This window comes from Corythoichthys intestinalis, chromosome 2 (assembly GCF_030265065.1).
Source record: "Corythoichthys intestinalis isolate RoL2023-P3 chromosome 2, ASM3026506v1, whole genome shotgun sequence".
NCBI classification, from domain to species: domain Eukaryota; kingdom Metazoa; phylum Chordata; class Actinopteri; order Syngnathiformes; family Syngnathidae; genus Corythoichthys; species Corythoichthys intestinalis.
The window spans coordinates 63,554,197-63,578,437 of NC_080396.1; the positions used below are offsets into that span (position 1 = coordinate 63,554,197).

The 24,241-nt window shown below is 39.7% G+C and overlaps 1 protein-coding gene across 3 annotated transcripts in view; it reads left to right on the forward strand.

The window, feature by feature from the left end:
- Positions 1-1,814: 1,814 nt before the first annotated feature.
- mbd6 (methyl-CpG binding domain protein 6) overlaps positions 1,815-24,241 on the forward strand; it is a 30,988-nt gene continuing 8,561 nt past the window's right edge. The window contains exons 1-6 of one of the 3 annotated variants that reach the window (XM_057828054.1): positions 1,815-2,058; positions 2,939-3,156; positions 19,685-19,824; positions 20,132-20,234; positions 21,097-21,268; positions 21,698-24,079. In XM_057828054.1, coding sequence (XP_057684037.1) covers positions 19,709-19,824; positions 20,132-20,234; positions 21,097-21,268; positions 21,698-24,079 — 2,773 coding nt within the window. In that variant the 5' untranslated portion in view covers positions 1,815-2,058; positions 2,939-3,156; positions 19,685-19,708. Of the gene's footprint in view, positions 2,059-2,114; positions 2,370-2,938; positions 3,157-19,684; positions 19,825-20,131; positions 20,235-21,096; positions 21,269-21,697; positions 24,080-24,241 lie in introns of those variants that run through there. The other 2 variants (XM_057828070.1, XM_057828062.1) reach the window with 2 other exon arrangements.

Genomic DNA, 24,241 nt, shown 5'->3' on the forward strand with positions numbered 1-24,241 from the left:
TTCACTCCCTCTCCATCTTCGTCACTTGGCCCATTCACCTTTTTAGTATTCTTTTTCATCCGAAACTAACAAACATTTGCATCAGGTCAGCTGGCACAAGCTCCAAATCACCTGTGTCCTTATTGCGCAATATAGAAAATGGATGAAACTTATAAGTCTGTTTTTTTCACAATGGTTGAAAATGTATTCATCCATTATTATTAGCATTTTTAAGTCAGAATGAATATTAACTGTGGTGAACTTTTCATTGTTTTATTATAGTTGCCTTGATAACTGGTCTGAGGGCATTTTGAAGCTATTTAAGGGATTTTAAGTACATTATTAAAATGAAGTCAATTCAATGCCACTGACAGCACCAACCCCTTGTATTTCAAATGAGTTGGACCAAAGGCATAAGCTTGGTTTCAACATTGGTAGGGACAATATAACAGCATGTACACTTTTTGCTCGGGATGGGACATTAATAAGACCAAACAGATTGGGTGAATGGGGGTCAGGGCTACATTCTTCAAAAAATATGAACCAAAATAATTGATATTCTAAATCAAGGGTGCTCATTACGTTGATCACGATCGATCAGTCGATCACAATGCTAGTTTGGGTAGCTCACTGCAACCCAACCCCCCCCAAAATGTACACGGTTAATTATGATTGTTTTGTGCATGTTGTGTTGTGTGAGCAACATTGAGCTTATGCAGCTCCTGTCTTTCTCTAAGCAGTTTCTTGCTCACATTTTTCTGGTTCTATAGTTTCCAGCAGAGTTCACTTCAAATGTTCACAGTTTAATTAACATTAACAGTAGAAAATACAAACAGAAGGACACTTCTCTCTAAGCAGCTTCCTACTCGAGTTTTGCAGGTTAGCAAATTCACACAATTTAATGTTATGCTAACTCTGATGTAGGTCGGACTTTTAGCAGCAAAATTTGTGGTGTGTTCCCCACCTCCACTACATTGACATCTTTTTACATTACTTCAAGGGGTTTTATGTCTCATCAGTTCACATTTACATGTTAATGTTGAGAAATTAGGACTCATGTCCCCTTTTGAAAGCCAATATAAATGAAAACGGAGTATAAAGAGCAAAATTGTAAGGTGCATAAAAATATAACAGGCAAGACAGACAACAACAATGCTTGTTGTCTGTGGCTGCTGCTGCTGGCTGAAAAATAAACCCTCTAATATTCCTCTTCTGTTCCAGCGATTGAGTCAGGCGACTGTCCTGCGGATCAAATTCCCAGAGCACTATACAGGAGGGGAAAATTACAACCATGACAAAACTAGGGTGCAACAACATATGCTACTAACAAACGCATTCACATATCACAATTTACACATTTAGAAAAATGATCAATTACTTTGTGTTCAGTTTTTTCACTTGATGACATAATTTAGTGACTTCATCTTGAACTACAGTGATTTTCACCAGCCTAAATGTATGAACAATAAACAGATACAACATAACACTTTGCCCACGTTAGTCAGTCAGTCAGTCAGTCAGTCAGTCAGTCAGTCAGTCAGTCAGTCAGTCAGTCAGTCAGTCAGTCAGTCAGTCAGTCAGTCAGTCAGTCAGTCAGTCAGTCAATCAATCAATCAATCAATCAATCAATCAATCAATCAATCAATCAATCGCAGTCCATTATTTATCCAACGACCATAAAAGTAAACTTAAACAAATTTGTGGCGGAATCCTTCAATTACGATTATTTCCCCCATTTATGGAAAAATCTTGCCCCTACTAATATGGCCACCATGAAAGCACGTCCGCCTGGAAAGTGACAAAGCTCCCGTTGCATTTTGGGTACAATACTCCCAGAGTTTGCAGTGCGCACGCGCGACAGAAAACTCCATTATTATTTTTCTGGGAATCCAAATAAAAAAAACAAACAAAAAAGAAGGCAACTGGGAATTTTGGATTCCATGGCTCGCGATGGTTATCGGAATACAATTGCAAGCAAGACGGCCTAGAAGTCCAGTGGCAAAAAGAAGGTCTTGGAGAAGTCTCAGCCGGCAGCGGGACAGCCTCCACTCTTGCTCTTGTCGGGCCACTCCAAATCAAGTAAATTCAGTCAGCTAGCTCTGCTTTGCTAGCCTCTCCGCTAGCCTTGTTTAGCCTCCGTAACCCAAGGCGCAGTGAAATTGATGCGTTATTGCCCTTTGTTCGCAAATTGAACTCGCACACTTTGTTCACACGTCGGCCGCTCGTCTCGTCAATACGCGAGTGAGCGCGGTAATGTTTCTTTATGTTTGTGTCAACGTTGTATCCGTCAAAAAGCATTCATTAGCTCATCAGCTAACTTGATTTCTCCCGCGAGCCAGTAAAGGGAAGACTTCAAAACTTCGCCAACAGAAAGCCCGACGGGGATAAAGGTGGATAGAAACACCGCCACCATTGATGTCCTTTAATGATTAATTTTCTTGACTTATTTATGAATGGTGTGTTGTCTTTTGAGTGTGAGTTTTGTTGCATATTGTCGTGGCGAATATGCAAGAGTTTAGTGCGCCTGACAGCTGTCACGACAACACTACAAAGTGGACGCGCTTGCTAGCTTAGCGGTTAGCCTAGCATTCTAGCCTCCCGTGTCAACCGTGGAGTTTTTATTCCTTTATAACGTGACTGGACACTTCACGCACGCATGTTTCACCGTCACATTTAACTTCCATTTATTAAGTGTTTCAAGTGAGGCTCGCTTTGTTCAAGCGTCTAAACTAGTTTTTGTAAATTGTTTCTATACACCCGTTAAATACGGCCCATTTGAACACACCCTCCTTAAAAAGTAAATGCTGCATGTGATATGATGTTACTCTTTTTGTAAGGACAATGGATTTTATATAAATATCTCTGATCTAAGTAAAACACATATCTAGGAATCTCCCAAATGTTCCGCTGCATTGGAACTTCCCATATTACATAATCCACCTCCACATTTCTGTTGCAGGCTCATCATCCTCATCTCAGCTCCTCCTCGGATGTGAACTGAATAAACATCTGCAGCGTTCATCCTTGTGAGCACAGAGAGGCTCGGCCTGTTTGTTGGGGACAATTGGGCGTTGAGTCAGTTTCACTGGCAGTCTGCATGCTTCTAACCCACCAGCATGTTCAATCAACAGTCAATACCATAGCCAAACCCAAGCCTGGCTTCCCAAAGATGACAAGGTATGCTATTTGTATCTCGAGCACTTACAAGATAGTCGTAATCATATTTTTGTGGTGACTGCAATGGAACATCTAAAATTCGTCACCATTTATTCGGTTAGCTAAAATCTCAATTTAGTTGTTCAAGAATCAAACTGTCACCATAATAAAACATGTATTTACTGTGCTGAAAATATCTTACAAGTAATGCTTGTTGCACAGCGAAATAACTGATTACATCACCTAAAATCATGCTTAATATCATTTTGATCATTAACCAAAATTGGTTTTAAACGAGTGTGGTTTTTGTCAACAATGACGATAACGAAAATATTTCTTCAAAAAAACAATTATTTTCGTGATGATGACGTGACGTTTACGAGCTAAAAACGTGGCTTTGGAGACATACAGTGGGGCAAATAAGTATTTAGTCAACGACCAATTGTGCACGTTTTCCTACTTGAAAAGATTAGAGAGGCCTGTAATTGCCAACATGGGTAAACCTCAACCATGAGAGACAGAATGTGGAGAGAGAAAAAAAAAAACAGAAAATCACATTGTTTGATTTTGAAGAATTTATTTTCAAATCATGGTGGAAAATAAGTATTTGGTCAATACCAAAAGTTCATCTCAATACTTTGTTATGTACCCTTTGTTGGCAATAACGGAGGCCAAACGTTTTCTGTAACTCTTTACAAGCTTTTCACACACTGTTGCTGGTATTTTGGCCCATTCCTCCATGCAGATCTCCTCTAGACCAGTGATGTTTTGGGGCTGTTGTTGGGCAACACGGACTTTCAACTCCCTCCACAGATTTTCTATGGGGTTGAGATCTGGAGACTGGCTAGTCCACTCCAGGACCTTGAAATGCTTTTTACGAAGCCACTCCTTTGTTGCCCTGGCTGTGTGTTTGGGATCATTGTCATGCTGAAAGACCCAGCCACGTCTCATCTTCAATGCCCTTGCTGATGGAAGATTTTCACTCAAAATGTCTCGATACATGGCCCCATTCATTCTTTCCTTTACACAGCTCAGTCGTCCTGGTCCCTTTGCAGAAAAACAGCCCCAAAGCATGATGTTTCCACCCCCATGCTTCACAGTGGGTACGGTGTTCTTCAGATGCAATTCAGTATTCTTTCTCCTCCAAACACGAGAACCTGTGTTTCTAACAAAAAGTTCTATTTTGGTTTCATCTAACCATAACACATTCTCCCAGTCCTCTTCTGGATCATCCAAAAACTCTCTAGTGAACCGCAGACGAGCCTGGACGTGTACTTTCTTCAGCAGGGGGAGACGTTTGGCAGTGCGGGATTTGAGTCCCTGGCGGCGCATTTTGTTACTTATTACTGTGGTCCCAGCTCTCTGTAGGTCATTCACTAAGTCCCCCTGTGTGGTTCTGGGATTTTTGCTCACCGTTCTTGTTATCATTTTGACGGCACGGGGTGAGATCTTGAATGTAGCCCCAGATTGAGGGAGATTATCAGTGGTCTTGTATGTCTTCCATTTTCTAAAAATTGCTCCCACAGTTGATTTATTTACACCAAGCGTTTTACCTATTGCAGATTCAGTCTTCCCAGCCTGGTGCAGGTCTACAATTTTGTCTCTGGTGTCCTTCGACAGCTTTTTGGTCTTGGCCATAGTGGAGTTTGGAGTGTGACTGGCTGAGGTTGTGGACAGGTGTCTTTTATAACGATAATGAGTTAAAACAGGTGCCATTAATGCAGGTAACAAGTGGAGCCTCGTTAGACCTCGTTAGAAGAAGTTAGACGTCTTTTACAGCCAGAAATCTTGCTTGTTTGTAGGTGACCAAATACTTATTTTCCACTCTAATTTGGAAATAAATTCTTTGAAAATCAAACAATGTGATTTTCTGTTTTTTTTTTCCACATTCGGTCTCTCATGGTTAAGGTTTACTCATGTTGACGATTACAGGCCTCTAATCTTTTCAAGTAGGAGAACTTGCACAACTGGTGGTTGACTAAATACTTATTTGCCCCACTGTATACACACATTACGAGACGAAAGCCAGTTTTCGTCTGATGAGATGACAACAAGACGAAAATGCAACATTGTTTCTGTTATATTTTCACAATGTGTGACATTTTCATATTGTACGTGGAGTACGTCAGCTTGCATCATAGCAGTGTTTGGGTCATGTCACTCATGTGAGATGTGACTCTTCCTTTTCACCGGAGTTGAGGATGTATCTCAAGCTAGGCTGCGCTCCATCTTGCGTGCTTGGAAACAATGTAAGATTTGTTTTCTTATCTTTGCAAGAGAGAATATGCAATTTTGCTTTAGGTTTTAAAGGTCTGTGCTGAGTGATCATCAGATGCTGAATGAAACCCCTATTAGCTTCAGAACTTAAACTGAACTGAATGGCAAGCGTCGCCGAAAATTTTGAAATGACTTAGACTAATAAGTATTTTTGTCCAAAAGACTGAGACAAAAATGAAAAGGGCTGTCAAAAACAACAGTTTTAAAATATTGTTATATTAATTAGAGCTGAAACGAATACTTGAGCAACTCGAGTAACTCGAGTTTAAAAACTGATCCAAGTAATTTTATTCACCTCGAGGAATCGTTTCATTTTGCCAGCTCAAAGCATCACGTTTTGCTCAGACTACTTTTAATGCAGGACAACGCGCTGACGTCACGTGCGTAGAGGAAGAAGCAATTAAAAAAATTTTTTTTAAACTTACCACAGCCGACAGCTGCTACAAACTACGCCGATGTTGCTAAAAACTACGCCCGCATGATGCTAGTTTGGTAGCAGGTTGTGTCCGATGCGTGTCATAGATATCGCATGCATTTAGGACTAGATGCGAAATGACAGAATCTGCCACGTCTGGGCAGCGTTCGTAAACAGCCGCCATCTTTAAGCAGTAGACTTCTCACGGCTAATGAATATAACGTTACTGTCACTCGCTCACGTAACGTTAGCCCTTCGGAGGGCTAGGTTTCTATTGATTATGACAACTGTCGATGCATGGCAAACGTGTCTCACATACAGGCTTTATTTAATCTGTAAAAACACAGCGCTGTAGAGTGATGAGGGTGTAAAATTAAAACATAAAGCTAACTGTCAGTTTTAGCTCAGTAGTCATTGCTGAATAAAACACCAAGTAGCACTGGTCCCTAATGTGCTCCAACACAGCAGGTATCATACATTTATTTTGAACACTGCAAAAACTCAAAATCCTATCAGTACTTACAGTTTAGACTAACTTAAAACATAACTAGAACTTAAAAATAGCTTGACACAAATGGAAATTAAATTGAAACACGTGGGAAAAACACGGAGCTTTCAAGTGATTTGTGTTATCAAAAGCGTAATTACATTTTTAGGTAAGAAATATGTTGTTGTTGTTGTTTTTTATAAGATCTAGAAGTTTTTTGAGTGAAAGCAGTGAATTTTTTTTCTAGTCACATCTTAGATGCAATTGTTGGCTGTTTTCAACAATGTACATTGAAAATAAAGACATTGATTGACTGAAAATGGTTCAGTATTGGATTAAATGTCTTTTTTTCTTATGCATATTTATAATTGCTCTTTACCTAAAAAAAAGAAGTTTTATCCGGTTACTCGATTAACCCTTTAAGGTCTGGGCCTATTTTGTCTGATTTTGCATGCCTTTGAAGTTGCCTTTATATTTCAAAGACAGAATTGTTTACGATGGCCTGGTTTGGTCCCTTTTTTTGTGACACCTTGAACTTCATGTCCAAACTGTTGTTTCCTTCACTGACCAATTATAAATCATAATTTTGGGCCCAAAAAGACCAAAAATTCCAAAATCGTTTTGTCAAAATTTTTAATATTGATGTCCAATTGACAACCAAACATGCGTAACGAACCGTTTTGAAACTTTGTAATATTTATTCAACATGTTAGGATGAACATTCAACCAAAAAAAATTAGAATAAATAGTCTTTTATTTGACAATTGAACATAAACAACAGGTATAGCCATAGGCGTTTTTTGCATTTATACATGCTCTAGTCAAAACAGGTTATATACAGCAGACCAAACAGTGAAGAACAGTGAAAAAATATACCATCTAACACAAAAAGTGTTTAGAGGCCATCTCTTTATGAGTTTAGGTATTGCGGCCCATCACCTGATGAAAACTATGTACACACAATCAAGCTTCTTGAACACACATTTATATACACAAATTGAGAAGACTGATTGTGGGAAAAAAAATATATATATAACAGTGTTTCCCCTAGGATTTTTTGAAGCTGTGGTGGTGGGCTGCATCGGAGTTGGACAGCCTCACCATGTCGTGCCACAGCGAATTTTTTTTTCTTCATTTTTTCCCCCAAGAAGAACCATAACAAAGATATATTTGAAATATTTCATTAGCCAGGCTAATGTTGTACCTCTCAGCTACAGTACATGTATGTAAAATGCGTAGCTGATTACAGCTACGTTACCCGATGTACTAATGCGACTTTTTTTCTCGTGGCAATAGTACGACTGACATCTCGTAGTGACTCAGGGTTGGCAACCCAAACTGTTGAAAGAGCCGTATTTGACCCCCAAAAAAACAAAAAAAAAAAACTGATACAGTATGTCTGGAGCCACAAAAAATTAAAAGCCTTGTACAAGCCTTATAATTATCGATACTAGCTATATTAGCCTACTATAGAAATGACTAAGTTGGCTAGAAATACGTAATTAGCCTTCATGATTAAATGTTTATTTTCCCTGCAGTGGATCCTATAGAGAATGACGCACCACGTGACTACTCTGTTGTACTATGCCACCACAAGTTTAACTTCATTACAATATTAATGAATTGAAAGAATGTTTGTGTCATGTTTGTCCTCCTAGAAATCCTATTAAAACAAAAAAATATATTTCCCTCCCCCATCTTTTTCCATTTAAAAAAAAAAAAAAAAAAAAAAAAAAGCTCCGAAGCATCGCTAAAGAGCCGCATGCGGCCCGAGAGCCGCGGGTAGCAGACCACCGTCGTAGTCCTCCTTTTTCCTTTTATTTGACCCTCATAAGTACTACATTACCACAACAATAACAGTCCTTCTGTCAACTGACCCATTGAGAGCACTGGGGGAATTCTAATAGCCGTGTAAAGAGTTTTACTTGATTCGGTGAGAAGGTGAATAGTTTTTTCCCCGTTGTTCGTAAACAAAATTTCCATACAAAGGCACGTCGAGGTACCATTAACTTAGCAAGGAGAGGTATGAGAGTCATTTTTCGAGTGTCCCAGAGCTCGCGAAATTTGGGTGGGGGGGCGCATATATCAAAGTTTCGTCAGCCGTAATTGTCTGAAGTTGGCGCGCCGGTGTTGTGCCGAAAAATAGCCACTCCACGTGAAATGTCCCCCCTGACGGGAGCGCCCACACGTCACTCGTACAAACAGCCTTTTCTTACCAATCGATGGAACCAGAAAGGACGTTCTTGTACCGTGAATATGTATCATTTTACTCTGCTTGAACTGATAAATCGTTTACTGTGACCAACGCTCTGAAAATAGAGCAAGGCTTTATTTTGGGCCCCGCCTCTCCGCAGTCTCTCAGCGCAAGTTAGTCAAAGTTTGCTTTCCGTCCAAGACGGCAGTCCACCGCTCACTTTCGCCGAAAAGTCCGATCCAAATTATTGTAATGCCCCGGATATGGGCAAGAAGGAGAGAAGTCTGTATTTGCTTACCCACTTTATTGTGGTAACAATAATAAAGAAAAACAATAACAAAATAACAGCGGGCTGCTACGACATGCGACCGCTATCTCTCGCTATCTCGCTCGTTCTCCCATTCTTCCTACTCGTTCCCCTTGCGTCTCTTAAGGGGGGGCCTGCATAGTTACGAACATTAGGCTACAATATACAATGAATAGGTGTCCGCTGAACTCCTCCCACTCGGCTGCCGCTAGTTTGAAGCGGCCTTAAATTTTTTTTTTAATTTAAATAAATAAATAAAATACATCTCATTTGCCAGGCGTGGCGGCTTTCATTTTAGTGTGGCGGTGCGCCACAATCTGTTGAATATAGGGGAATCCCTGTATAACATTGGGGAAAAAAGTATTTTCAAAAATATTTACAATAAACAAGTTAAATTTTTTTCAGGCATGCCACTCCGAAAAGCAGTTTCGTCCTGGAATTAGACACAGGGCTACATCACAGCCCACACTTCCATGGGGTGTCAGTCCTCTTTCCACCCTTCCGTTTTCATTTCACTTTACTTTCATTGTCACTATAAATGTACATGAAACAAAAGTCAGTATTTATGAAAATAATAAAGTATAAAATAAAAATATATACAACAATAAATAATAATGGAAATCTATATGTATGACAATAGAAAGAATACCGTAGCTGAATATGTGCTACATCCCTAATCTTCATATAGAAAGAAGACCACAAATTATACTTTGATCTGATATGCACATTTTATTATTACATACACAAACACGCACTTATATTGCATCAAAATGAACTTTGTCTTGCAATATCAAAAGAAACTTTTACAGCATTAAAAAAAAAAAAAAAAGTGAGTTGGCTTACCTCTGCTCGTCGATGGCGTCACCCACGTGTTCAAATCCGTCACTATCTTCAATCGAGGACTCTTCCGAAGAAGACGATGATGACGAATTTGGACCACCCTCTTCCTCAAGTTGATCAAAAAGCACAATTGCTTGCGCTAAATTTAGTTTTCCGTTCATCCTCAAAGTCACACAAAGTCGCTCGCCCGCTTGCTTGATTCAAACGGCCGTCGCTCGCCCCTCGCTGCGTCAGAACACTCCTGCCTCTCGTTCGGTGGAACCTCGCACGGCAGTTATATTTATAAAAAAAAAAAACGCATTTTGTGCTTCCACTGTGACTTCGAAAGGGTTCGTTTGATTTGTGTTTTTTTCATGGAGCTTCCGTTTTGAAAAAGGACAAGAAATGATGGAAATATAGACATAAACAAATGATCCATGCAGCGTTTTAATGTTTTTTTGAGAGGACAATAAAACTATAAAACTTAAATGACAATATCTCACGTTTTAGTTGGTCGATTGACTTCAAATAACAACGAGAGTAAACCGCAACTTCCGCACTTTATAACGAGACCAACCAACGGCATGTGGGTGACGTAATTAAAACGCGAGGGTGCTTCAAAGACGACGTGCGCTGAGGACGCGCCGGCGCGTCCTTCGACTCTCAAGGGTTAATCGATAAAATTTTCAGTCGATTACTCGATTACTAAAATATTTGATAGCTGCAGCCCTAATATTAATATTTTTGTTTTCACTCAGACTGACACTCTTAATGTTTGTATGGTGATTTTGACTTCCACAAAAAATATTAATTTTCTCCTAGTTCAAACTTGTGCTTTGCATTTTTATTTAATCTACCATATTAGAACAGTTTTTTTCCTCAACATCTATGTATTTTTCTGCCTGTTTGCATAATGATTTATAAACAATTCCCACATATTTTCAACCTTAATTAAATGGAGAGTCTAGCTCTGATGAGAATAATAGATCATGATTAGGGACAGCTCTTCAAATATTAAGAAAATGTTTATCTGCTATCTTTTACTTTGGATTTTGTGCGTTAGGTGCCGTTTCAGATGTTTTCTCAATATGTATGTGCAATGTGCATTTGATGTGATTTCCTTAGTCTTTTAAAATACAGTGCTGTGGAAAAAGTAGATGATCAATTTATGCTCCTTGCATTGTTGCCCCTCTTAAATGTTTGAGATCATCAAACGAATGCTAATAACGAAGGAGAAATAAACCAAGTAAACATAAAATTTAACCTTAAAAGTGTTTGGAACTGTTTGGCTTTCACATTTTTTGGGAGGTTTTTTGGCCCACTCTTGCTTGTAGTTTTTTATTAACTCCACAACACTTGAAGGTTTTTATTAAAAATGTTCTCGGCATGGATGACCTGTCAAGGTCATTCCACAGTATTTCACTTGGTTTCATATCTTGACTTTAACTAGACCACTCCAAAACCTCACACCTCCTCTTAAAGGGTACAATGGTGACCATGCCAAAAAATGAAAACGACTGCAATAATCAGGGGTCGACAATATAAATGGCCCGGGGGCCTGGACGTACTTTTAAAACCGTCAGGGCCACCAGAATGCTCCAAACACTGGCCTGGTGGGGTCAGTAAAAATAATGTGTCGATTTAAAAAAATGATTTTGCCTTTATATTTCAAAGAAAAAATGTTCACAATGGCCTCATTGGGTCCCTTTTTTTCAGGACACCATGACCTTCATGTCCAAACTGTTGTTTTATTCACTGACCAATTACAATCAACATTTTGGACCCAAAAAGACAAAAAAATTCCCAAATCTTTTGTCAAAATTTGTAATATTGATGTCCCATTGACAACCAAACTTGCTGAGCGAACAGTTTTGAAGCTTGATAATATTAGTTCAACTTGTTAGGATAAACATTCAACAGAAAAAAAAAGATTTAATAGTTTTTAGGGCTGCAGCTATCGAATATTTTAGTACTCGAGTAATCGACTGAAAATTCTATCGATTAATCGAGTAATCGGATAAAACAAATATATTTTTAGGTGAAGAGCAATTATAGATATACATGAGAAAACAAGACATTTTATCATTTTCAGTCAATCAATGTCTTTATTTTTTATGTATATTGTTGAAAACAGCCAACAATTGCATCTCAGATGTAACTAGAATTTTAAAAAATGACTAATTCACTGCTTTCACTCAAAAAACCTTTAGATCTTATTTTAAAAAAGTATATACTTTATATATATATATATATTTATATATATATATATATATATATATATATATATATATATATATATATATATATATATATAAACACACCTAAAAATGCCTTTACGCTTGATAACACACATCACTTAAAAGTTAGGATTTTTTCCCACGTTTTTCAATTAAATTTCTATTTGTGTCAAGCCATTTTTAAGTTCTAGTTAAGTTTTAAGTTAGTCTAAACTGTAAGTCCTGATAGGATTTTGAGTTTTTGCACTGTTCAAAATAAATGTATGATACAGGCTGTATTGGAGCACATTAGGGACTAGTGCTACTTGGTGTTTTATCCTGCAATGACTACTGAGCTAAAATTGATAGTTAGCATTATTGAGTTTTTATTTGACACCCTCATCACTCCACAACGCTATGTTATGTTATAGCCTGTATGTAAGACACGTTAGCCACGCATCGAAAGCGGTCTTAATTAATTGAAACCTAGCCCTCCGCAGTGCTAACGTAAGGTGAGCTAGTAGTGACAGTAACGTTAATCTTATACAGTATATTAGCGTTTAGCGCTCTTTATTAGCGCTTAGCGCTCTACTGCTTTAAGATGGCGGCTGTTTGCTAACGCTGCCCAGACGCGGCCTAGTCTGTCATTGCGCATCTAGTTCAACATACATGTGATCTCTATGAGACTCACTGGACGCCACCTGCAACTAACGTAGCATGAGCGGGCTAGTATTTAGCAACGTCGGCGTCGTTTGTAGCGGTTGTCGGCTGCAGTAAGTTTTTTTTTTTTTTTGCTTCTTCCTCTACGCACGTGACATCAGCGCGTTGTCCCGCATTAAAAGTAGTCCGAGCAAAACGTGATGCTTAGAGCTGTCAAAATAAACGATTACTCGAGGTGAACAAAATTACTCGGATCAGTTTTTAAACTCGAGTTACTCGAGTTGCTCGAGTATTCGTTTCAGCTCTAATAGTTTTATATTTAACAATTCAACACAAACAGCAGGTATGGTCATAGGCGTTGATGGCCTTTACACATACTCTTGTCAAAACAGGTTTTATATATATCATCTAACACAAAACAGGGTTTGGAGAATATGTCTTTGTGAGGTTAGGTAGTATACCCATTACCTTATCAAAAGTATATGCATGCAGTCATTCTTCTCGAACACACAGATCTATAGAAAAATTGAAAAGATTGATAGTGGGAAAAAAAAATCAAATAAAACTTGGGGAAAAAAAGTCTTTTCAAAAATATGGACAATAAACTAGTTCAGTTAAAAAAAAAAAAAAATTCAGGCATGCCACTCAGTTCCCTCTTGAACAACACAAAGAGCTATGTCATACACTACGTCAGACAGCCCACTCTTGCGCCGTTTGCCTGTCAGTCTTCCCCACTCTCCGACTCATCCCAAGAAAACGACGATTAATCTGGTCCATCCTCTTCCCCGAGTTGATGAAATAATGCATTATTTTGTGCTAAATTTAGTTTTTGATTCATTCCGCACGGTTCAAAGTCGCTCGCTCAGTCGAACCAGTTGTCGCTTGCTACCTAGCCTCCCTCTCCATAGGTCACGCCTCGCTCGGCAATTTATTAAAAATGTTCACATTAGGTCCGTCCTTCGTGACTTCACAATGGCGCCTGAGATATGTAGTCTTTTGTGGTGCTTTCGGTTTTGAAAAAGGACAAGAAAGGATGGAAATATGGACTTAAACACATGGTTTTAATGCTTATTTATGAGGGAAATAAAACTATAAAACTCAAATGACCTCTCCCGTTTTACCTGGTCGATTGACTTCAAGTAAAAACAGTGGTGTACCTCAACTTCCGCACATTCAAATGAGACCAACTAGTGGCATTTGGGTGACGTAATTACTATGCCTGTCGCGATATGCAATGGGTTAAATTATCGCAGAGTAAATCAGAATGACGGCGGTAATTTTTACCTGCTGCGATTTATCGCCATGTGTGCCTGCATACATATGTGCGTGGGTGTGTATGTGTATGCTACGTGCACTCGGCAAACGTGGGTGCTGATTGCATATGAGACTCCAGTTCCTTTCACAGTTGTTTATTGGCCATCAACACGCCATGGAATTAAAGTTCAGACATACAAAACAAGGAAACACATCTATGTTAAACATTGTAAAATGTAAATGTAAAATTGCTACATTAAGGCTAATGAAAAAAAGACAATGTACTAACCACTTAAGCCTGGTATAAAACATTGTCAGTCTTCTCCAAAATGCAAAATTGCGGTTAAAATGTGAAATTTTGAACATGAAAACTCGCTGGATTACTGCATTAACAAACGATACGAACAAAAGGGGGAAAAAATCTATTACTGACCCCACATGCATGACGAAAAGCGAAGTGCACTTTTTGTTTATTTTACTGAATGTAAAGCTTACGGTTAGCGGCTTAGAAAGCGAACTCGGTGGACATTTCAAATTAAAAGCACACCATGTTCAACATTTTAAAGATTTCCGGAGGTAATCTCACTTACTTCAGATTCTACACTAAGAATGCAGGACAAGATGACAGTCATTTTGGATCAACTAAACACATTTAATAGGCTATAATTGGCAGACAAAAAAAATGCCATTGGTTTTCTCACCTATTTCATATTCTGCACTTAAATAGCTTTAAAATGACTGGTTGTTCATTGTTCATTGTTTTTTTTTAATATTTATAATTTTTAATATAGTTCATGTTTTATTGAAGAATAACAATTTATTGCATTTAAATAGGTGATTTACTTGCAGCTCTTGTCACTAAATTCATGGTTGAATTGGTTAAAAAAGGTTGACTATAATATCAGATATCAGCAATCATTTATGAGACAATATGTCGCCTAATAAATTTGTTATCGCGACAGGCCTTGTAATTACAGCGTGACGACGCTTCAAAGATGATATGCGTAAACGTGTTGCCGCTGACATGTCCAGTGTTAAAGGGTTAATTTCCAGTGGTTCCATGTTTTGATTACATTATGCTATCCCGATGGTGTGAACACACCTCATTCGCTCGCTGCTGCTGATGGATTGTCATTATCTCAGTCCCCAAAGACCTCTAAAGAAAGAGAAAGTCACCGAAGGAGTTGAGGGAAAGTGAAATCCAGTTTGAAAAGCAAAGGGAGAGAAAGTTTCAGCCCCAGTGGCGAGACCGCTGGAATATACTAAACTATACCAGGAAGGCCTACAGTTCTCTTTGAATGGTGTCTTCTGTTATGTTCTTGATGAATTATCGCTGTACTTAAAAAGCATATGACACGAGAAAAAAAGTCTAAAATGTCATTATTATGTGAATTAGAATCATTTTGAGACAATTCGACTATATACAACAATTTAGCAAAGCACAGATGGCGAGAAATTAGTCTTTTAATCTGCCGGTTAGCCACGCCTACCATTATAGGGCTTTAGCGTCCCCAACAGGTGGATGACGTCAGCGGTAGACTTGGCTCATCGATTTTACTATTCAGCCCATTGAGGGGAAATTATTCAGAACGAGGAAAACGCGACGAAGAAAGCCGCAAAATGTCATTGTTTCAGTCTCTCTACTCCAATATTTTTACAGGATATTCTTTTTACCCAAGTATTTTTCCCCAATAGCTATATAAATGGCTTGAGAAGGACCAGTCAGCCCGTTGAGGGGGAACTATTCACAACGAGGAAAACGCGACGAAGAGAGCGGCAAAATGTCATTGTTTCTGTCTCTTTACTTCAATATTTTTGCAGGATACTCTTTTTATCCAAGTATTTTCCCCAATTGCTAAATAAATGGCATGGTCATGACAAATAACAGTCTTGCACTGAATGGAATATGAAATAATAAAAATGCATTTATTCAGGACGACATGGCAAAATTACTCCATAATGGTCAAAACTGTCGACTTCACCTTTACTGTCGCACCTCCCGAACGATATTTTATGACACCTAAATCGGACATATGTCATTTCCCTTCCCCGGCTTCGGAGAATGTAAACAAACCAGAAGGCGTGACAGCTAGCCGACATGCTAACCCGAACCGAGTGATGTTTCAAAGTCTTCAAAGCGGAAAATCACACATAGCTATCCTGGATTATTTGACATGACGACCCGGTTGTCGAATGTCTTAGCGGATCGGCAAACCGCCCGGCGGAGAGCAATTTACAGTTCGTTCCCCGGAGGAGGGTGGCTGGAGCTAACGCAGCTAACGTGCTGCTGCTAATGCATTAGGAGAGCTTTTTACATGCCTATCAATGATCAAACGTAAGTAGTCCTTCATTTAAAGGAAGTTTGTAGTGTTTACTTTGTAATCGCTGTATTCGTATTTGACATAATACAAAACAAGATGTTTACTCACTTCATCGTAAGTCCAATGGTCCCACAGTAAATATCCACGGTGAATGGGAACCTTTTGAAACTCCAAAAAGGCGCATACGCCTCTCCCGCATACAGAATGATTTTTCTGCAGCCGTTTGGCTGGCGTGATGCAAAAAATAAAAGTATTAATCCGCAAAATCAGCTGAATCCTTCGTCCTCATACACAACAGTACACTGTAGTGTGAAGAGGATATCTTCTACCGTACACGTCACAGCGCCCTCCTCCTTAATGCAAGACCGAAGCCGGAAGTCACTCATTTTCCTGGCGCGGGATTCAAAAAACTAAAAATAGCGATCGCTTCCACACACATCCAAGCGGTCCATATCATTCAGGAGCATAAAATACCGCGTGTATTATGAAATAAACATGCTTTTTCGTGTCACAGGCACTTTAAGGGGTAATTTATTCAGGCGGGTTACTCCTTGGAGTCTTCAACACTCCTCATTTGTAGAATTTTAGAAATGGGTTTGTAGCATTTTCCAGACTTTTCATCTTGAATTTTTTTAAGGTGACCGTGGCATTTTTTTCCTGTCAGCTGTTTGCAATATTTTAGTTGATTTCATTTTTCAGAATGGTTTAAGGCAGCCAAACACGTCATATGTCCAATTGGCGAGTTAACAGCTAGTTTGAAATCACAAAAACATTTCACTTTAACAACCAGGTCGCTAGTTTTAAAGAAGAACAAATAGTTTACAAATATTTTTTGTAATTAAGATTCATTTTTGGGAATGGGTTAAATCAATTGTTCACAGAATTTCTTAATATACTTTTTGTGATGTGTCTTGAGAGGTGTTCCTATGACTCAAAATACATGCTTCAATTTGCAGTTAAATGTCTCTATTGTACTATCGTATGCCAGATCTAAAACAAAATGTGTATTAAAAAAAAGTATATATATATATATATATATATATATATATATACAGTGCCCTCCATAATTATTGGCACCCCTGGTTAAGATTTGTTTTTTAGCTTCTAATATTTTTTTTAATTCAAATAATATGGGACCTTAATGGGAAAAAAAGAAAAAAATCCAACCTTCAATACAAGTGCATTTATTCAGTGGGGGAAAATTCCCACATAAAGAAATAATTATTTGACATCAAATAATGTGTGTCACAATTATTAGCACCCCTGGTGTTAATACTTTTTACAGCCCCCTTTTGCCAACAAAACAAGGTCTGGGGACTGAGATAGCCATGGGAGGAGCTTGATTTTGTGTCTGGTGAACCATTTCTGTGTAGATTTGTCCATATGTTTAGGGTCATTGTCTTGCTGAAAGACCCAGTGACTAAACTTGTTCAGCTTTCGGGCAGAGGGCAACAGATTTTGATTTAAAATGTCCTGGTATTTCAAAGCATTCATGACGCCATGCACCCTAACAAGGTTCCCAGGGCCTTTGGAAGCGAAACAGCCCCACAGCATCACTGACCCACCCCCATACTTCACAGTGGGTATGAGGTGCAGTCTACACGCCAACAAGCTGTTTGGGAGGCATACACGGAGAAAACCTTTCCTCACTCACAATCATAAACGCAAACGTCTGGAGTTCGCCAAGCGGTATTGGGGCTTCAAATGGGACCGTGTGCTTTGGTCAGATGAGACCAAGATTGAGCTTTTTGGCAACAAACACTCCTAAGTGGGTCTGGCGTGCCATGAAAGATGCGCATGCTGAAAAGAACCTCATACCCACTGTGAAGTATGGGGGTGGGTCAGTGATGCTGTGGGGCTGTTTCGCTTCCAAAGGCCCTGGGAACCTTGTTAGGGTGCATGGCATCATGAATGCTTTGAAATACCAGGACATTTTAAATCAAAATCTGTTGCCCTCTGCCCGAAAGCTGAAGATGGGTCGTCACTGGGTCTTTCAGCAAGACAATGACCCTAAACATATGGCCAAATCTACTCATAAATGGTTCACCAGACACAAAATCAAGCTCCTCCCATGGCCATCTCAGTCCCCAGACCTTGTTTTGTTGGCAAAAGGGGGTTGTAAAAAGTATTAACACCAGGGGTGCTAATAATTGTGACACACATTATTTGATGTCAAATAATTATTTCTTTATGTGGGTATTTTTCCCCACTGAATAAATGCACTTGAATTGAAGGTAGGATTTTTCTCTTTTTTTCCATGAAGGTCCCATATTATTTGAATTAAAAATATATATATATTAGAAGCTAAAAAACACATCAATAACCAGGGGTGCCAATAATTATGGAGGGCACTGTATATGGCGGAAAACACGGACAAGGCTGAAAAATCAGTTTCTGCTCTTGCACCCCTCTTTTAAATAAACTGCTGTATTTTAAGCCAAAAGAACAGTTGTGGTTTATAGAACAATATGTCTATATGCTGCCATAGCAGATTCATGGCGCATTAAGCCCCCAAACTATTTTTAATTTGTCCATTTTACTGTGGAAACCCCCGTTTACAGATGTCGCGCAACCGCTTTTGTTTCAACCTAGCCATAAAAAGAAGGTAAGTAATCGCATTTATTATTCGATATGTCTGTCATTTTTAGCTTAGAATCATTAATTGATGTCTAATATTTAGTGTAAAAAAAAAAAAAAAAAAGATTTTAAAAAATGATTCACTCGCATATTTTAAACTTTTAGACAAATTATATCACAATGAAAAAAATAGCATCTGTAAATAAGTCACTGATATCTACCTCATAATTATCGCTTAATTGTATTTTTTTTCTTTGTTACTGTCACATTTCCCCCAATATTTTAGATGATAAATAATCATTCCAAACAAAGAAAAATTGAAAAAAAAAAAAAGTTTAACAGGGTAAATATATGAAAATGAAAATCTCGACCACTACTTGATGTCTGCGATTTCTGCATCGCGACCCTTGTTATATTACCATGTTTCACCCATAAAATCCCCCCAAAATCCGGCTGTGGCCATTCACAGCTGTGTCTTGAGATTTGGTGATACATGCTACATGGAGGTTTTGGATCAAAAAGAGGTAAGTACGCGATAATATCTCATTAAAATCATCGTCTTTAATTATGCTCTCGCATTCTCTCACCTCCAGTTAGTTTTGCTGTGGGTTTTTTTTTTTTTTTTTTTAATGCCCTCCTTTTCAAAATTTTTATCTCACAGAAAATTGAGATTTTATGCTTTCCAGTGATGTATCACACATGCATAAAGGACAGTTTTGAAATCTAGCCAAATTGGGTGTCTCAGAGCGGACCTTCAAGTCACCTGAGAGTTTTCCGCCATAAATACAGTGGGGAGAACAAGTATTTGATACACTGCCAATGGGTTTTCCCATTGACTGTGTATCAAATACTTGTTCTCCCCACTGTATATATATATATATATATATATATATATATATATATATACTGTATTGACTTTACAGGCAAAAACCATCAAAATACAATGGATTTCTTTATTAAACTATGTTGGAGTAGTAATCAAGCAAATGATTTGAATGAAGATATATTTTGTGTCTTTGAAGCCGCTGGCAGGCTGCAGCTACAGAATGATGGGAGGAAGTGACACTGGCAGTGGGGACAAGGATGGGGTGGTCACCGCTGCCATACACATTCCTATCGGCTGGCAGAGGAGACTGCATGGCAACCAGGTGGTGTATGTCAGGTGAGTTGAATTTCCTGACAAAATCTGGAGAAACTATAGTAAATAATGTCCACTTTCCACCAGGTATCTAAACCTATTCATATATGCATTGATAAAGAGAAGCAAGAGCCACCCTATGGTAGTCATTTGCAATTGGTCACGTTTGCAGTGAGCAGCAAACAGTCTGCTGAAAAAATGAAAACAAGCACACAAACAGAAGCAAGACCCCCGCTAAGAAACTGACATATTGTGCAATTATTTCACATCGTTTTACATGACATGAAGCGTGGTCCTGGTAATGGTTCTGAATGTGCATATGTTTTTGTAGTCCCAGTGGTACTTCTCTGTCGTCCCTGGATGAGGTGAAGACCTATCTGTTGACTGATGGTACCTGTAAATGTGGTCTGGAGTGTCCGCTTGTCATCAACAAGGTAAATCTGCTCGATTACTTGCAGTGTCATTTAATGAGTGAGAACTGTCAAAATGATGGAAAATTAACTGTTTCAGTGAAATGTGATTAAAAGTTTCATTCATTGATTAAAGAAGGAACAAGAAAGTTTATACTTAGTTCATACTTAGAAATTTGGCAAAGTGGACAAAATGACAAGCCGAAGAATTGGTTTTGATTTCTCGGTTTTTGGCCTTGGTTTCCTAATTTTTAACTCATTGGCTGCCATTGGTGGTGCTAGACATCCAATCCATATTGATCAGGAGTGGGGAATTAACGAATGTCTTCTATGGCCATCAAAGGCACTGAAACATTCGCTGTCAAAGCCAGTCCACCCATTTTAAATGATTTGGATGTCTATCTTTGTCTATGGAAAGCTATGAGTTCATTAATTTAGCAAACCTTTCTTGTGATTTCATTCTTTGACTAAAACTTGTCTACTTGTATCATTCAAAAATCAATTTCTCTACCTGCTGTCATGTGAAATGGGGAAAATAAGATGGCAGTCATCAAGACAACCGCAATGAAATTGTTTTTTGCCATAATTTGCAGCTCCATGCCATTGTCTTTGTTACTTGTATTAAAATGAGCTAGTGTCTACAGTAAACAAGCGTTAATGACCTGCCATAATCAAATCAATAGTTGCCATTTCCATAAAATGATCAGGGGCTCTGTATCGGTAAACAAGACTACGCAGACAAAGATATGTGATAAAAACAATTAGACTGTTTTGCATACATATGTATTGCATTGTTCAGTCACTGAAGTGGTCGTTTTATGCTGTTGTCTTCAGTCACTGAAATGGTCGTTTTATGCTCTTGTCTTTTTGACTTGACTTCAAACAGGTTTTCAACTTTACTATGGGGGTAAAGGTGGAGAAGCACAAGCAGCCTTTAGGCAAAGCAGAGCAGGACATGACCAAACTGTGCAACCACCGCAGGAAAGTGGTGGCAATGGCCGCTCTGTGTCGCAGTATGCAGGCATCACAGCTGCCCTTTACTCACCTTCATCACGCCGGTAAGGCATTTTCCTGTGCATGTTGGCCTTTTTTTTTTGTTTTTTTTTTTGCATTGTCTTTTTACCATTGTACCTCGCTGTACGATAAGTCATTTGTTGTCTTGAGTTGTGAGCCCAAATTTGAGCTAGTTTTGTTTAAGCTGTCATGAAATAAATATATTTGAAGTTGTTAGTTTGAATGCTCCCTAATTGGTAACATGCCTCGCTCTCTCAACTGACATTGCCATATAGCAATTTGGCATTATATCATAATTTGCAGGCTTATTTAGAAGTCATTTTTGGGTTGTCTCGCATGTCAGCCATGATTTCCTATCAAGTGATCAGATTGGGACATTTCTACTTAAATTGTCACCAAGATGTCTTTGGAGGTCTTAGGACGTCGACAGTACACATTTTCAAAGTTGTTTTTTTTTTCTTTATTTTCTCCAGAGGTGAGCAAGAGTGTAGGCAATTGCAACCCAAAGAGGGCTCTTGTTGAACGGGAAGAAGAGGACCGGAACATTTATCATCCCAAATTTCATCCAGCTCCTGCGCGACCTCAGAATAGCACCACCCCAAATCCCTGCACCAGCCCCAGTTCCTCTCATAAAAATATTTATCCTTATAATGGTTCTTCCCCAGTTCACACAGGCACAAACTCTCACCATCCCTTTGACGCTTTACGAAAGTTTCACCATCCTCTTCCTCAAACCGTGCCCTTTACCTCTTCCAACAGCCCCCCATTTCCCTCTTACCATGTTACACAAAGGTCACCCCGCACTCCCACCCCTCAAAATGTCAGTCAAGGTCAGAAAACATCCCAAACCCCTGAAAGTCCTGCTTCCCCTCTCCTAAGGCCGCTGTGTTCAACTCCTTGCTCCTCTCCTAAAAGCTTTGCGATGGGAGGACGAGTATCACAGAGTCAAGCGCAGCATCCAGCCGGGGTCATAGGTGGAGGCTCTCCACTCTCCCCCACTCCTGTTCTCTCACCCTCTGTCCATAACATGAGCTGTGTCTCCCCTCTGCAGCGTTCCCACCACGCTTCGGCCTCCCCCTCTCATGTCTCTGATCAGAGTGGAAACTCGACTGCAGCGGCCGAAGGACTGATGGGAAATAACATGTCACGCAGGAGAAAGTCTATCTCTTCCTCTCCACATTCCCCTGTTCCTTGCGGCTCACCGAACCCCAGCCCCCACATCTTCAAGTTCAAGCTGGAAGATATCTTGGAGCAATTTAAGAACTCTGGCAACAATAGCACTAATAACAACCACCTTCCAAACCCTACAAACACCAACATACTGACTAACCAAAGCAGTCACGGTCCTCGCGTTCCCCCTCTGAAACCCTCAAAGAGTATAGCAAACCCCAGTACAGTACCTCCAAGTTTTGGGTTGAACTCTGCAGGGATGTCCAGTGTGACTCTGGGACCATTTTTGAACCACCACAGTCCCCAGGGCCATCTGCCGCCATCAACTTCTTTTCCTGCAAGTAGTCTGCTCTCTGCGGCTGCTAAGGCTCAGCTGGCTAGCCAAGTAACCCAGGGCCAGGGTTCAAATGTGGCCTGCAGCCAAACAAGTGTGTCCTCTTCGCTGGAAATCTTGACAGGGGCAACGCAAAAATTGTCAACAAAGGTAACAAACAGCACTTTAAAAAACTGCCACCTTCCCTCTCCCATTGCTGCCTCTAGGCCTCACTATCCCTCTCTAGCAGCAGCGTCCTCTGTCCTTTTTACTTCATCCCACTCCTTAGCCCAGTCCCTGGCTTCTTCCTTGCCTCAACTGTCTCCCAAAACAGAAAAAAATATATCTCACAGCAAAAGGCGACGGCGATCTCCAACTGTTCTCAGCATGATCAGAGACAACCAGCAGCTGATCAATGGGTCACAAAAGACCTCGCCAGTGGACTCTGCTACAGCCATGAACCTGTCATCTTTGGCTTGCCCACGCTTTTCCTCTACCTCAGATGTGCAGAACGCAAACAGTGTCACATCCGAGCACCATCATCATCTGTTACCCGGGCAAATATCCAAGTTTCTGACTCCCAACCAGACGGCACAGCTTTCTGAACCTCCTCGCCAAGAAGAGACCTTGGATATCACTTCAAGCTTGTCTCCTATGCCCCTTAGCTTGGATCCTCCAAACCAGCCCCTCTCTGCTCTGTTGCACTTACTGAGTGTACAGAATGCGCAGGCCGCAGTCTCATCTTCCCACACTGCTCCAGATAATTTGGGATCCATTTGTGAAGGGAGTGGACACACTAGAATTCAGAGCCCCACTCTTGCTCCCTCATCTCTTACCCCCAATTCCAGTTGCAACCATGCGCAGCCACCATCACCATGCCAGACCAGTAACACTAACACAATACCTATGATTTCTCCCCCTCGCACCTCCACCCATTTCAAAGCAGTGCAGTCGCAATCTCACTCCGTGAGATTAAGCCCTCTAGAGAGACATTCCCCTACTTCCTCAATGCCTTCACAAACAAATTTAGCTTTACACAACATCAACAGCCCATCTTTACATGTGGCCACTAATACACTAGATGGGCAGCATCGACCAGAGAATCACATTTCAACAACTGACACTGTTTCCCGGACACTTTGTTCGGAAGCGTCGCCACAGAGTTTGATCAGTAACAGCTCTTCCATAGCTGAACTGAGTCAGTCGCAAGGCAATGTTTCTTTAGCGTTATCCACCTCTCCAAAGCCTCTTGATCTTAGCAACCATGTTCTAGCCCTTCTTGCAGCATCCTCGACTGTAAGCCAGGAGGAAGGTAGCAAAGATGACCACACAAATGATGCAGTGATGTCTTCCCAAGAAAACCACACTGCAGGTGAGAATTGATTCAACTATTTGTGTGTAAAAGAAAAAAAAATGTTGGTGTAGTGCATTTATAGTGGATGTTCAAAACATGAACATTTGGGGAGTCCAATAACTTTTGATCTTCCTTTAAAACAGTTACTTGTATAACTTATTTTATATATAGCATTATTTT